Source organism: Girardinichthys multiradiatus, chromosome 7 (assembly GCF_021462225.1).
Source record: "Girardinichthys multiradiatus isolate DD_20200921_A chromosome 7, DD_fGirMul_XY1, whole genome shotgun sequence".
Classification (NCBI taxonomy): Eukaryota; Metazoa; Chordata; class Actinopteri; order Cyprinodontiformes; family Goodeidae; genus Girardinichthys; species Girardinichthys multiradiatus.
The window spans coordinates 13,609,540-13,624,980 of record NC_061800.1 but is presented as its reverse complement, the minus strand read 5'-3'; the positions used below and the strand labels follow the sequence as shown (position 1 = coordinate 13,624,980).

The following is a 15,441-nucleotide window of genomic DNA, read 5'->3' as shown; positions in this document are numbered from 1 at the left end:
TTTATGCCGCTACTGTTGTCTTATAAGTGTGAAAAGCAAAGGATAAGCTGAAAAGCTGTCTTTGTTCTTGATATGTTTGTATACATTTTAGAAAACATTTTTGTAGTTAGGGGAAGTGGCAGATAATGAGGGATTATCTAACGTCTGAATGTATCTTCTGCCCTTCAGCTTGTTATGGAGTTCTGTGGTGCCGGCTCAATCACAGATCTGGTGAAAAACACCAAGGGCAACTCACTGAAGGAGGACTGGATTGCCTACATCTCCAGAGAGATCCTCAGGGTGTGTTACCAACAATTTTACTACATTGTTCTTGAACTCTGGTTATGGGTTTTTGCGTTACCATTCACAGACACATAATGCAAGAACCACATTAATAATCATTTGGATTTTAAAATACAGTTGCATTTGAACAAATAGTTAAAGAGTATATAGAGTAAAATGTGTTTGAGATATCCTTATGTTTTCATCATTAAAATTCTGTATTTGTGCAGGGATTGGCTCACTTACACGCCCATCATGTGATCCACCGAGACATCAAGGGACAAAACGTGCTGCTGACTGAAAACGCTGAGGTCAAACTGGGTAAGAGCCTTTACCCTTATGCTGAGAAGGACAGTGTGCACCACATCTTAAAAGGCACTGTGACAAAACAAATAGTTTTTGTCTCATCAGTATTTTTAGACCTTTTTCCACACATGGTGCACCTATCTAATATTTCATTAATTTGTTATTTTACCATCGTTGGAAATCTTCCATCAGTCCATCTTATCTTTATTTCTTTAACTGTTTACAATTAGATTACAACTCATAATCAGAGCACTCTCTGTGAACTCTCTGATTGCTGTCCTGTGACACCAACTGTAAGCCATGTGTTTCCACTGCAGCCACAATAAAACACTTTGAGATTCAGTTTGAAAGGGAATGAATGGACAATTGCAAAAGAGCAGTATCTAGACTTTTACCTCCAGAGCTCAACACTGGAGTGTTTAGCAAAAGTAAAACCAGGTGAAACATTAATAAACAATTATTTTTGCATAGCAACTGACATTTCAGTGATTCCTTCCACATTTAGGCCTACTTTCAAACAGGGTTTGAACTTTCATAACCAAGTTTTTTAGATACTCTGACAGCATTTGAAACATGTCATTAACATAATTTATGCAGCATCAAAAATGTTTGGTCAGTGTCTGCCTTATAGACACAAGCAGAGTTATTGCTACATCAGTGTATTGTATATTCAGCTATAAGAACAACTAGTTCTTTGTTCAGTTCACACACATTAAAAATACAAATATTGATAGTTGACCACCTAAACATTTGAACTAGCTGAAAAAACATTTTGTTTATTCATATTTGTTTGATGCAATAAAGTAAAAATAGGTAGCGGTCATGACATCATGTGGTAATTACCACATATCATCATGTTTCCATCTGTTTCATTTTCAGCTGTTCTCTTTGCATTCACAAAATGTCTTTTAATTTATTTAAAATCCCCCAAAAATCTGTTCTGCCCACATATTTTCAGAAAGTTAAATAAGTCTGAAATGTTGATAGAAAACAGTCCCATTAAAAATACCTCTTTAATTTTAAAAAGCACCATATGTTCTCAGTTTATAGCTTTAGGTCACTCCCAATTAGAACTTCATTTATTTACACAAGGGAGAGCTGCTCTCAGTTAAAGTCTGTGTTAACAAAAAAACAGCATTGTTAGATCAAAGTTCTCCAAAAAACACCACACAAGAATGCCTTCTCTATAAATCTATTTGTGGACAATTCACAGTGTGAAGGACAAAGCATTAGACTGGCCGTTGATGGATTATAACTGTGTTTTTCCACAGTGGATTTTGGTGTAAGCGCTCAGCTGGACAGGACAGTGGGCCGAAGGAACACCTTCATTGGGACGCCCTACTGGATGGCTCCGGAGGTTATTGCTTGTGATGAAAACCCTGATGCTACCTACGATTACAGGGTAAGGACTTTGCAGATTCAACAAAAGAGCTAAAAGACAATGGTCCTTTATGTTAAATTACATCATCTGACTGTTCTTGGACCACATCTTCTTTTATTATTCCCGAGGTTTAAAACATATGCTTTATAGGGAGCCTAAAAAATGTTATATTGTGTCTGAGCTTGTCCTGTTTCATCAACACTGTTTCCTGTCCTCCAGAGTGACCTGTGGTCCTGTGGCATCACAGCCATAGAGATGGCTGAGGGAGCTCCCCGTAAGTCCACATTGGTTATTTTAGTGTTTTATTTGTGATTTGTGTTTTTAATTTTCCAAAAAAGTAAGCATGCATGTGGTGAGCATGGTTCTGATGTTCTGGAGAACATGTTTCAAAATGTTTAAATTAGCAGATTTAAGGGAAATCAAGATTTAAAACAGAAAAGCAAAACAGCCACATTTCTTGCAGCAAAACATTTAGCCATTAGAATGTGTGGAGCTGTCAGATTGTGCCAAACAAATGGTGAGCAGGTGATGTAAGCCAAGTTCGTCAAAGCAAATACTGTCTCTTTGATTTTTAATCCTTACAGTGTGAAATGCAGTGTTTTTGTTTATAATATCTGTCCTTTGCTGCAGCTCTGTGTGATATGCATCCAATGAGAGCCCTCTTCCTCATTCCCAGAAACCCTCCCCCTCGACTGAAGTCCAAAAAATGGTACGCTAACGTCTTCTATCTTTCTCCTAAATCAAAAAACCCCCTTCTCTGTGAATGTGTGAACACACCTCAAAATATGACATTTCACCACTATAACAGGTCCAAGAAGTTCTTCAGCTTCATCGAGGGCTGCCTGGTGAAGAACTACACCCAGCGCCCCCCGACTGAGCAGCTTCTGAAACACCCCTTCATTCGCGACCAGCCCAATGAGAGGCAGGTCCGCATCCAGCTCAAAGACCACATCGACAGAACCAAGAAGAAAAGGGGCGAGAAAGGTTAGTTCATGAAAGCAGGAATATGGGGTCAGTACAGGGAAACGAACATGAAAATGCAAATGTATTTTTTAGAGTTTGCAGTTGATTTGAGATTCAAATTTAAATGTATTATATTTTCTTTTTCCTAACTGTCAGATGAGACAGAGTATGAATACAGTGGCAGTGAAGAAGAGGAGGAAGAAGCTTCTGAGCAAGAAGGAGAGCCAAGGTTAACTCATTTAATAATGTTTAAAAAGTAAAACTAAATTGAAATGAATTGCCATCGTCCAATTGTGAGTCCTCTAAGCTGTTTGATGAACTGAAAACACTTCTTAGAAGGTACAAAATAACAGAAATATTACAATATTAGAGACATCAGAAGAGCCAAAACCTCAAAGGCAATAGAGTATTCACTGCTCCAACATGTTTAACATGAGAAGTTTCTACATTTTATGGTGCAGCATCTGACATTTAATCAAACAACTGAATCCAGCAAATGACACAAAATAAAAAATATATTGAATTTATTAAAATGTGTTATGGTCCAGAGAGAGCTTACCGGGACCTGATAGTCCCCATCAAAACAGTAGAAACATACAGCCTTAGACTGAAGAAGAAAACTGCTGGAGAGGCTGGAGTCCAACCAGACCGACCATCTGACCTGGATGGAGAAGGGAGAAGGCTCAGTAGGAAGAGTAGTCGTCTTGCAATCAGAAGGTTGTGGGTTCGATTCCAGCTTCCTCCTGCCATATGTCGATGTGCCCCTGGGCAAGGCACTTAACCTCAAGTTGCCTACCGATCTGTGTATCGGTGTATGAATGTGTGAGCGTTAGTGAGTGCAATTGGGTGAATGTGGCTCTAGTGTAAAGCGCTTTGAGCGGTCTGTATGACTGGAAAAGCGCTATATAAGTTCAGTCCATTTACCATTTAGAAGTATGGCCAGGGCTCTCTTACCTAGCAGTGGATAATCTTTCTCCACTCCAATCCAAAATGCAGCCAGTGTCTTTGACTGAAACTGTAGCCGCATTGTTGAATTAGAGGTGACATCAATGAACTGTTCCTCCTCTGATGTGCTGAAGTTTGTAGGTAGTTTTGCACTGAAGGAATCACAGATCCAGTCATATTCTTTGGAATTCTGCAGCAGGAAATATCTCAGGAAATGTTTCTGAAGGGCAGAGATGTGTGCTCGCATGCATGAGATCACTGTGTTCTGCAGCTTGTTGTCTTCAATGAAATATTTCAAGATATGATTCGTCATATTTTCTAACGTTTGGCTTGGAAGGAAGTTGTTTTGGAAGCAAAACAGTTTTTCAGTTATTTATACTGCGCCCCTTCCCCCTGCAATGGCGCTAATTATTACTGTTGTGTCTGCTGTATAGCTCCATCGTCAACGTTCCCGGTGAGTCAACTCTGCGCCGCGACTTCATCCGTTTGCAGCAGGAGAACAAGGAGCGCTCGGAGGCCCTGCGCCGCCAGCAGCTCCTGCAGGAGCAGCAGCTCCGGGAGCAGGAGGAGTACAAGCGCCAGCTGCTTGCTGAGAGGCAGAAACGAATTGAGCAGCAAAAGGAGCAGCGGAGGCGGCTGGAGGAGGTGAGCGCATCAGGTGGATGGTTGTGTCATCAGTCAAGCTGAAATATTTTTCAATGGCTGAAACATTTAGAGGGGGTAGCGCACCATGTAGTCGTGTTTATGTATTCTGCTTTAAGCAGAGAATAGGAGAAGCTAATAACTTACCTGATCAAGTGAACTCTGTCTCCCAATTTATGCAACCTTCTTCTTTAACAGTAGGTGTCGTGTCCCAAAAATTGTAAAAACCACCTGGATATTATTTCTGAAATTTTAGAATATGATGATTTCATAGAAATAAATCCAAGAAAGACAACCAAACAAGTTGCTACATTCAGATACTTTGCTTTAAACGAAATGAAACCAACGGGGAGTTTTAGGTCAGTCAATTAGGTTTGCTGGACTGATTATGGACTCTGCAGTCGCTTTATATTGCTGACCTGTGAGATGTTTGGTTTTCTTTAAATTAGCATAAATTCATGTCCTTAAAACAAAATAAATAAAATAATAAAAAAATTTCTTCACCTTCAATTTTGCTGTTTTCTTCTTTGTTTTACAAATTTTCTAACCATTCAAACAATTTACTAAAATATGTCATAATTAACTTTGATTTTTCACAAGGAAAATCAATGTAACAGAGCCTTTTGGTGAAAGATACATGAAAAGAAAAATGTAACTAAATTAATCTAAAATTTTTCCATTAGAGAACACATAGAAGTTTCCCCAACTAAATTGTTCCTTAAGTACTTATTTAAGCACATAATTTTTCTATTTCTTTGCATTTTGTGGTATTTCTACATGAAGATAAGGTAGGCTTGCAGGTATGCCATGCTCTTTCCAATATGAGATGGATTGATCAGCATTCCCTGAGCCGTTAAAAACTTTCAATATTGTTTATAAGTAAAACCTAATTTAAGTTGTCTGCTGTGTTCCCTGGTCTGCATGATGGCGTTTGTTCACTAATGTTCTCTGACGAACATCTGAGATGTTCATGTTTTCATAAGATTATATTACACACATGTGTGTTCTGTTCACTGATCAGGTGACTTCTGAAGGAAATTGTTGCAAATAATTTTATTTAGGGGTATCAAATTAAAAGGGGGTGACATATCCCGGGTCTACCCCGCCTATCAGTCAATAACCGTTGGTCCCCCCTGGCAACCTTGCACAGATAAGTGGGTATAGACAATGAATGGATGGATAGAAAGTAAAGGGGCCTGACTACATACTGTATGCATGCCACACTTTTCATTCCTCTTTAAAGTTCTGTCCTAATGTGTTGGTGTGTTACATAAAATCTCAGCAAAACATATTGAGGTTTGTGGTTATAACATTCTAGGGGTTTGATTATTTTTGTGAGACATAGTATACACTGGTGGCCTCTTTACCCTCGAGGTTAGGGTTTGGGTTGTTGCCTCTCAATTTCACAGTAATATGCTTGATTTAATATAATAATTTTTTTTGGATGAATTAGATAAAAAAAAAAAAACAATGTCTTCAGAGAACAAATAGAAAAGCTAATTTTATAATTATCTCTTTGAACACGGGCCCTACATACAGTCACGTCAGCCTCGTTGGATTTTTCTTCCCTTGAGCAGAGGAAGATGAACACTGATTGCTGAGTGGAATACAATAGATCAATAAAACCTTTTTGAAACCAAAGGGGACAAAAACACAGCTTAGCCCTAAAAGAAGACTTAAAAAACTTAAACTTAAAAAGCATAAAAGGAAGTATCATCTAAAATGACCTACAATCCAAGTATTAGGGCCAATGATGGGCCGATAAAAAAGTATTTAGTCTTGGTTAGTGACAGCTGTTATAGATGCACCATTAAGTTTGTCTCAGATGTATGGCCATATGAGACATGGATGCTTCTTGCTTATAGGTACCTCATTTCATCCCATCTACTCTCTAGAATTTACTCAGATGTATAAACTGTAACTGGAATATGTTTTGTATTTTTGAATGATATGAATACAAAGTATTGGTTAAAGGACTTTAAATTTTAATACTGAATGAGCTTCTGATTAGCCTTTTTAGTCTAACTCCCATTTAAAACCTAAACATTCTTATTTGTTTTATTTTAAGGAGTTTAGGAAATAACAGGAAAACATTGACTATCCAAACACCAACCAGCAGGATATTACTGGTGTAACCTGATGTAACTCGCTGCTTATGTTCACCTACAGCAACAGCGACGTGAGCGCGAGATGAGGAGGCAGCAGGAGCGCGAACAACGTCGACGGGAGCAGGAGGAGAAGAGGCGCATTGAGGAGATGGAGCGTCGTCGCAAAGAGGAGGAGGAGCGCAGGAGGGCCGAGGAGGAGAAGAGGAGAGCCGACCGTGAGCAGGTAACAAAACAAAAGAGGGAAATATAAAAGAAATGCATCCAGAAGTTTCAGCAAATAAATATTTACATAGATGCGTAGGGAGAAATATTAAGCTTCATATGCTTGCTTGTAATTTCCAGTTATGTGTGCATCTGCATATTTATAGGAGAAATAATAAGTGGAGGTAGAATCTTTCCCCAATGGGCTCACTGTGCTATGACCTGTTAACGTTAGCCAGAGGTGTGCGCTCGAGTTGTGTGACTTAGAATCAAGTCAGACTTGAGTCACACATATAAAGGGGACATATCATGCTTTTAAATCCTACCTTTTCACACTTAAATTATTTAGATGTGGTCTATATATAAGTTTGAACTGCAAAGATTTGGTCTGAACTCCTTGTTATTGTAGCTCCACAGGCTCCTCTTTTACCTGCTCTAAGGTGCGTCTGAAAGGAACTCGTTTTGGTGCCGTCTCTTTAAATGCTGTTGAGGCATTTCACACCCTGCCCCCCTCCAGGTCAAAGAGCGCTGCACTTTAACCCATTCGGCCATTTTGTAGTCTAACAATTATCTAACAGCGTAGAAACAAGAGAAAAACGGCAAAAATAATGTAAAACTGTTAATGTACTAATACTATTAAAAACATGCAGTATGGTTCTGTCCTCGAGCTAGAAGCAGCACACAGCGCTAGCATAAGTAGAAGGCACGATGCTACTGCTATCAGAACAATGTTCAGGACGTCATATCAACAGACAATAAATTCATGTCTAAAATAAAGTTTGTTGTCATTTTTGCGTTATTTGCAGCTTACCGCTTTGCTGTGTCCATCGTCTCCATAGACAGAAGGAACTGACCCCTCAATCAGATGAAGTCTTTCAGCAAATCCTTCTTGATACTGGCAGAGGTTGCTGAAGCGCTAGTCCTTGAAGTGGGGGAAATAGGAATTTCCCCACTGATGTGGGTAGATTTCCATGAAAAATAAAATTTAACCAGGCACTTTGAAGAGGTTCTGATGCTGAGGGACGGTTTAATGAATTCTGTGGGTTAACACACCTGACCCAAACTTATCCTCTTGCAGTGTAGGTATGCTTGAGCTTTGACAACAAAATCACAGCAAGAAATTATTATACCTTTTTTAGCTGTTCTGTAGCAAATACTGTGACGTAACAGTTGTAAAACAGAGGATAGAGAAAACTGAACAGACTGAAAAATATGACCCCAACAGAGTATAAAAATGTCCCAGCCAAACCTGGAGAGACAAAATTCTGCTTTTCTGCACTCCAAATACACAATAAAATATATTTAAAGGCTATAAAAGTGGACTTTGCAAATGTCGCCTTTAAAGACTTGAGTCTTGACTTCATGAAATCATAAGACTTTGGAATTGGCTTGGACTTTCATATCAATGACTTGAGACTTCACTTGGACTTGAACAATTTGACTTGAAAAGACTCATCTTTCTCCAGAAAGAAAGTATATTAATATATGTACAGGTCCTTCTCAAAATATTAGCATATTGTGATAAAGTTAATTATTTTCCATAATGTTATGATGAAAATTTAACATTCATATATTTTAGATTCATTGCACACTAACTGAAATATTTCAGGTCTTTTATTGTCTTAATACGGATGATTTTGGCATACAGCTCATGAAAACCCAAAATTCCTATCTCACAAAATTAGCATATCATTAAAAGGGTCTCTAAACGAGCTATGAACCTAATCATCTGAATCAACGAGTTAACTCTAAACACCTGCAAAAGATTCCTGAGGCCTTTAAAACTCCCAGCCTGGTTCATCACTCAAAACCCCAATCATGGGTAAGACTGCCGACCTGACTGCTGTCCAGAAGGCCACTATTGACACCCTCAAGCAAGAGGGTAAGACACAGAAAGAAATTTCTGAACGAATAGGTTGTTCCCAGAGTGCTGTATCAAGGCACCTCAGTGGGAAGTCTGTGGGAAGGAAAAAGTGTGGCAGAAAACGCTGCACAACGAGAAGAGGTGACCGGACCCTGAGGAAGATTGTGGAGAAGGGCCGATTCCAGACCTTGAGGGACCTGCGGAAGCAGTGGACTGAGTCTGGAGTAGAAACATCCAGACCCACCGTGCACAGGCATGTGCAGGAAATGGGCTACAGGTGCCGCATTCCCCAGACCTGGGCTACAGAGAAGCAGCACTGGACTGTTGCTCAGTGGTCCAAAGTACTTTTTTCGGATGAAAGTAAATTCTGCATGTCATTCGGAAATCAAGGTGCCAGAGTCTGGAGGAAGACTGGGGAGAAGGAAATTCCAGTGTCAAGTACCCACAGTCAGTGATGATCTGGGGTGCCGTGTCAGCTGCTGGTGTTGGTCCACTGTGTTTTATCAAGGGCAGGGTCAATGCAGCTAGCTATCAGGAGATTTTGGAGCACTTCATGCTTCCATCTGCTGAAAAGCTTTATGGAGATGAAGATTTCATTTTTCAGCACGACCTGGCACCTGCTCACAGTGCCAAAACCACTGGTAAATGGTTTACTGACCATGGTATCACTGTGCTCAATTGGCCTGCCAACTCTCCTGACCTGAACCCCATAGAGAATCTGTGGGATATTGTGAAGAGAACGTTGAGAGACTCAAGACCCAACACTCTGGATGAGCTAAAGGCCGCTATCGAAGCATCCTGGGCCTCCATAAGACCTCAGCAGTGCCACAGGCTGATTGCCTCCATGCCACGCCGCATTGAAGCAGTCATTTCTGCAAAAGGATTCCCAACCAAGTATTGAGTGCATAACTGTACATGATTATTTGAAGGTTGACGTTTTTTGTATTAAAAACACTTTTCTTTTATTGGTCGGATGAAATATGCTAATTTTGTGAGATAGGAATTTTGGGTTTTCATGAGCTGTATGCCAAAATCATCCGTATTAAGACAATAAAAGACCTGAAATATTTCAGTTAGTGTGCAATGAATCTAAAATATATGAATGTTAAATTTTCATCATTACATTATGGAAAATAATGAACTTTATCACAATATGCTAATATTTTGAGAAGGACCTGTATGTATGTATGTATGTATGTATGTATGTATGTATGTATGTATGTATGTATGTATGTATGTATGTATGTATGTATGTATGTATGTATGTATGTATGTATGTATGTACGACTAGAAACTTTAGACTTTCATGCCTTTACTTGGGGCTTGACTTGAGACTTGGGTGGAAAGACTTGCAAAGCAATGACTTGATTCAACATCTGGCTTTAGCTGCCTTATAAGCCACGGGGCATTCAACTCCTGCATAGCTGAAATTAAAAGTTCAAGAAAACACCTCAATTTACACAAAGTTAGTGTACAGCTCTAAATGTCACTACAAGTTTCAAATCAAGTAATGACAAACTGAAATATTTGAAATAAATTAATTTCCATTTAAAATGTGACCTATGATATATTGTTACTTCATTTAACCAGGAAGACCCATAGAGAGTTTGAATTCTAATTTACAAGGGTGATAAACTCTGATTCATTATATGTGCAAAGCCCAAATGCTGGTAGTAAGATTGGGATAGTTACCTCTGCGGTTCGACCAGGTAGGATCCATGTAGGCGGCAATAAATTTATTGTTAAGGAGCACAGTTGTCCTACCTAATGTAACTGGTTTCTTTGAAGCATTGTAGCATCTGGAAATGGACAAGTTTTACTTTTACCTTCAGAAATTATTTACAATCAGAAATTATTGACATTTATTTGCAAATATGACCTTTCCTGTAAATCAACCTCTTGAAATCTTTTTAATGAACCTTTTTTAACTAATTTCGGTCACATTTAAGTCCTCTAGAAATCCAGTGGAATGATAAGTCTAAGATAACTTGGCATCACATAGGTAGAGAAACCTTATGTGTCTTTTTTTTTTTTTTTTTTTACTTTTTTTCACTTTGTGAATATGTAGCTGCAGAAATACCAGCTTAGAAATTTGAAAACATGTATCCCTCTTGCAGCAGTTATTTTATCAGGTTTTAATTGGGCTAACATAGTCAGTAAGATCTTTTTTGTCCTGATATATGTCTTCATTCCTGTAACTAATATGTTTGGTTGACAGGAGTATATCCGGCGCCAGTTAGAGGAGGAGCAGAGGCACCTGGAGATCCTCCAGCAGCAGCTTCTTCATGAACAGGCCATGCTTCTTGTGAGTCTTTGGCATCTCTTATGTTGTGACCGGAGAAACAGTTTTTGCTCTTGGCTTCATTGTTTGTTTTGTTCTGTTGTCTTAGTCATACTTTTATCTGTTTTTTTCATCCCAAGTGTAATTCTCAGAATGTTAAACTTCTTTATGCTGGTAAGTTGGCTGGCACCAGTCCTTTACACATGGTTTATATTTACCTTCCTCTCCAACTGAATGGAGATGTTGGGATTAGTTTTTTTTGGGTTTTCATAGATCCACGGGGAGCCATTTAAAGCTGAGGTCAACACATAATGAGTTTTCTCAGGGTTTGCAGGAGAAGTCAGGATGTTTACATGGCCCTCAGTGATGGAGATGTCATCATCAGGAAACTAGTCATCCAACAGGAAGAGAGGATTTCCCCTGTCTCTACTCCTGCCTGTCTTCTGTAGATATGTTGGGTGACAGAAAATACTCTAATGTAATGCAAGAGTGTGACCACCACCTCTACATTATTGCCTATGGTCCCCACTTCCAGGAGAGTTGTAAACCCATTAATTTCTATAAAAAATAAGCTTCCTCTACATAACAGTAAGCTCAATATATTGTGTCAAATATTTATGGATTAATAAACATTTCACAGAACGGTGGATGAAAGAGGCCTGTCAGCTGCCCTTAGTTTTTAATCGAATGGTTAAATCATCTATAGCCAAGCAGTCTCAACACTTGGAAGAAAAATTTGCAAATGAAGCCTAATCATAAATTGTTGGTAAATGTTTGAGGTCCCAGAGTACACATTAACCAGAATAGTTGGGAAAACCCATACACCATGTCCAGCCTTTTTCAGTTACTGGTTTTTATTCAACTCCGCCCTCCCTGTACTCAGGAGTATAAATGGCGGGAGCTTGAGGAGCAGCGGCAGGCTCAGAAGCTCCAGAGACAGCTGCAGCAGGAGCAGGCCTATCTGCTGTCACTGCAGCAGAACCAGAATCTGGACAGTAGTAAAACAAGCCAGCAACAAAGCACCAAAGCCCCACAGAGCCTCGAAGCAGACAGGGTAAAGACGCCTGATTTGGATGCATCGAAACAACCACAGAGCATTAACAATGAGAAGAGGCGGCCCAGCCTGGGCCTGGAAAAAACTACAGAACCCAAGCTTCCTGTGGCTGACCAACAAGGCCCCACACCTGACTCTGAGCCGGTCAGAGAGGTGAACTTCGTAACTGAATGCCTTCCCTTTGACTGCAGTAAAATATTCCCTTTGCTTGTGTGAACTCAATGCTTTGGGTCTGCTGTGTCTTACATTGTGGTGGCTGTGCTTCTGAATGGGTGGATGCTTGGTAGATGGGCATTGTGACAATGACGTATTATCCTTTCCTACAACTCACAACTCTAATGATGAAACTAGATTATTGTACACTTATTAGCAGTAAAACTGAAGCAACATCGAAAGACTACCATTATATTTACAAGTATCTCTCTTGACTGAAATAAAAACACCTGCCTGTTAAAAAGACCAGTTTATGCTACTTAGCAAAATGCTCAGTTCATTTCAAATAACCAGTGTTCAGTAATCCAAAGGAAAAATATTTCAAAATTTCTCCCTTTTATTGAGCAAATTTAGCACTGACACCACAAGCCAACCAGAACCACAGCATTGCTAGCCTAAGCTGCTGGGACAGGACACCCTAACGAAAGCAATAATATGGCAAACAATCTAATCTGTAAATTAAACCTCAATCAAATACAAGAAGAAAGGAATATACTGTATGATCTAACTATATATCTGTTTACAGACTACTGCTAAATCTAATGAATACTGTGATGATCCTCAATGGAAAATAAATAGTTTTGAATTTTGATTATGAACTGAATGACTTATTCAAGCAGGTTAGATAACTAAACCATTCCAAGGATGTTGGCAGCATGTCTAATTTATTTTTCAGTTGGGACTCTGTATCAAAGTAAAATTCACTATGGTTTATAGCTACTATAGACTTAGAAGTGCTCGTTAATGTCCTACTCTGTTTATATAGGCCTGTAATCCGAGCGCCTTCCAATTATCTTCCAAAGCCTCTGCTGGCAATGGACCTACCACTGGATATTAGTGTCCCAGGCTCGCTTTTAGGTCATTGTTTCAGACCATTTAGAATAGTTACATTTCCAGAAGATCCTGTGACAGATGCACAAAGATGCCTGTTTATACATAAGGTAAACATTAATTACATTGAACTGGTCAAATCTTATAATCAAGAGAAGTAAAATGGTATAGGAAAATAAAATATTCACTTTGTGTAGGAACCATACATTTTATGTAAGACTGTAATTGAACCACTAGGTGCACCTTTGTGTTTGGAAATTGCTGCGTTTAGGTTCTGTGGCCCATTTCCTCTTTTTGTAAAGCTCTTACCTGTGGAGATTCATTTTAATTAATTCCAGTTTCTATTAAAGAGCTACGCTTACCAACATTCAAAATGGTTTTTTTTCTAACCAGGCGTAAGCAGCATTATTTTTTAAGTTTAGATGCAGGGGTGATGTCACACTGTGTGAGAGAAAGCAGTCAGTTTGAGCTTCCTCTGATGTCATTTTCAAACACCTCACTGATACAGAAAAAATAGCTAACTTTGAGTTTTCATCACTCTATAGCAACTTTCCCACCAAAGAGCGCAACCTGGTAGAGCTTAAGTTTGATACAATAATTTATGAGAAAAAAATCTGATTCTTGAGGCCTGTCACTCATTGGGGCCAATCAAGCTAAAAATGTTTCGGTGCATTTCTACCTGAAACTTCCTTTAGATAGGAGGTATTGATGTTCAGGAGCATAGATCATGTTTGTTAATTTAAAGAACAAATCTACCTTAAATTTGTATAAAGGAACTCTCTTATATTCATAATTTATGCATTTACATTCTTCTGGGAATCAGTGCTTTAGTAATGTATGTATGTGCCTTAACGTCTCATCTCTTCCTATGAAAAATAGCATGTCACCTTTGCTGGTCATTTTGCTCTTGTCCTATCTGACGTATGGGAATAAATTTGTAAAAATAACACAGCTGGCTAGTAGAGATCCTTTGTTTTCTGATGTGCTTGGATTATTTCCTTACCCTTTTCTCTGTGGGAAATGAACTAACCAACCATGATATCTGATGACTTATGTCCTCGTTGTCTTCTTATAGTACTGACAGATGCAGACTACAGTTTCTAAAGCCTCTGTGTGTCCTCCTCAGGCTGATGAACGTTACAGGAAGAACATCCAGGGTTCTCCACAATCAGCGCAGACCAAACCACAGCAGCCTCCGGTGCCACCACGCTCAGAGCCGTTACACGCTAATGGGAACGCTGCATCTGAGGCGCCAGCGATGCACCGGCCTGTGGAACCACAGGTGACAATAACTTCTCCTTCTCAGTAATTATTTCTCCTGTGGTTTACAGCTGGTAGTTGATCGGTAGTTCAACCTTGTTGAGACCTTCTCATACAGTCATAAAAGCACAGAGATAATTGTTTTATTTTGATGTGGATGTCTACTGGTATATTGTACAGGACATTAATGATATTTTTTCACTCCTCTGTACAGGTTTACACAATGTATTGTATGTTCCTAGTATCTGAGCTGCATATATTTTGTCACATTTAAACATTTTCTTTGATGTTTTGGCAAATGTTGGCCCCCTTGCCAGGGGTTTAAAAGCACTCTTTGGTAACTCCAGTCTGACTGTAATTGGTCACAGTGGTGACAAAAACTGTCATTCAAAAGCTGTTCCCAGAATTTGCCAAAATACCTTCTATTTGCGAGCCATGCATTGAATACAAGAGCTGAAAGTCTTACTTTTCTACACATAATCAGTCCAGGTTTTTCTCGTGACGATTCTAGAGCACTACAGCTGTCGATATATTACTCAGATGACACTCATGTCATGTCATGCCAATGCACTCAAATTCTATAAGTCCATCTACATTTAGTTTTCTCAGAACATGTTGTTGTTTTGCCCTAAAAAACCACTTTACGCTAATGCTAGAAATATACTTGGAAGGGAACTCAAAATGTTTCTAAACAATCTCATATATTTGGCTCAGACACTGAGGAAAAATTATTGATTGCTGTAGCTAATTATTGTGTGTAAAAACGTAGAAGGGATGTTTGGAACGAGTGCTCTTGGATTCACACCATCTGTGGATGTCAACAGATGTTTTTCACTCACAGACACATAAAAAAGTAAAAGCACGGGAAAACAACACATTTTACCTATCTGCTTTGAAAACTAAAAATGCCAATGATCTTTTATTTTCATTTAACAGCCTACAGGTTTTATGATTATTTTTTCACATTACTTCTCTTTCTCAGATGATTTCAAAAGTACTTGAATGTTTGCCTGTTACTGTCAAAGATTTATCAATAATCTTTTGACTAATGGTGCTGTTTTTTTTTTCACTGTATTCTTCCTGGATTGTGGGTTTAGCTGGATCCAGAGATCCATAAAGGATAAAAGATCT

The 15,441-nt window shown here is 38.9% G+C and overlaps 1 protein-coding gene across 1 annotated transcript in view; it reads left to right on the top strand.

Moving 5' to 3' along the window:
- Positions 1-15,441, top strand: part of map4k4 (mitogen-activated protein kinase kinase kinase kinase 4) — a 118,197-nt gene that overhangs the window by 66,171 nt on the left and 36,585 nt on the right. The window contains exons 5-15 of the mRNA XM_047370083.1: positions 169-279; positions 492-582; positions 1,839-1,969; positions 2,168-2,222; positions 2,579-2,657; positions 2,757-2,932; positions 3,068-3,140; positions 4,291-4,501; positions 6,668-6,829; positions 10,890-10,976; positions 14,177-14,332. Of these exons, the coding sequence (XP_047226039.1) occupies positions 169-279; positions 492-582; positions 1,839-1,969; positions 2,168-2,222; positions 2,579-2,657; positions 2,757-2,932; positions 3,068-3,140; positions 4,291-4,501; positions 6,668-6,829; positions 10,890-10,976; positions 14,177-14,332 (1,332 nt within the window). The remainder of the gene's footprint in view (positions 1-168; positions 280-491; positions 583-1,838; positions 1,970-2,167; positions 2,223-2,578; positions 2,658-2,756; positions 2,933-3,067; positions 3,141-4,290; positions 4,502-6,667; positions 6,830-10,889; positions 10,977-14,176; positions 14,333-15,441) is intronic.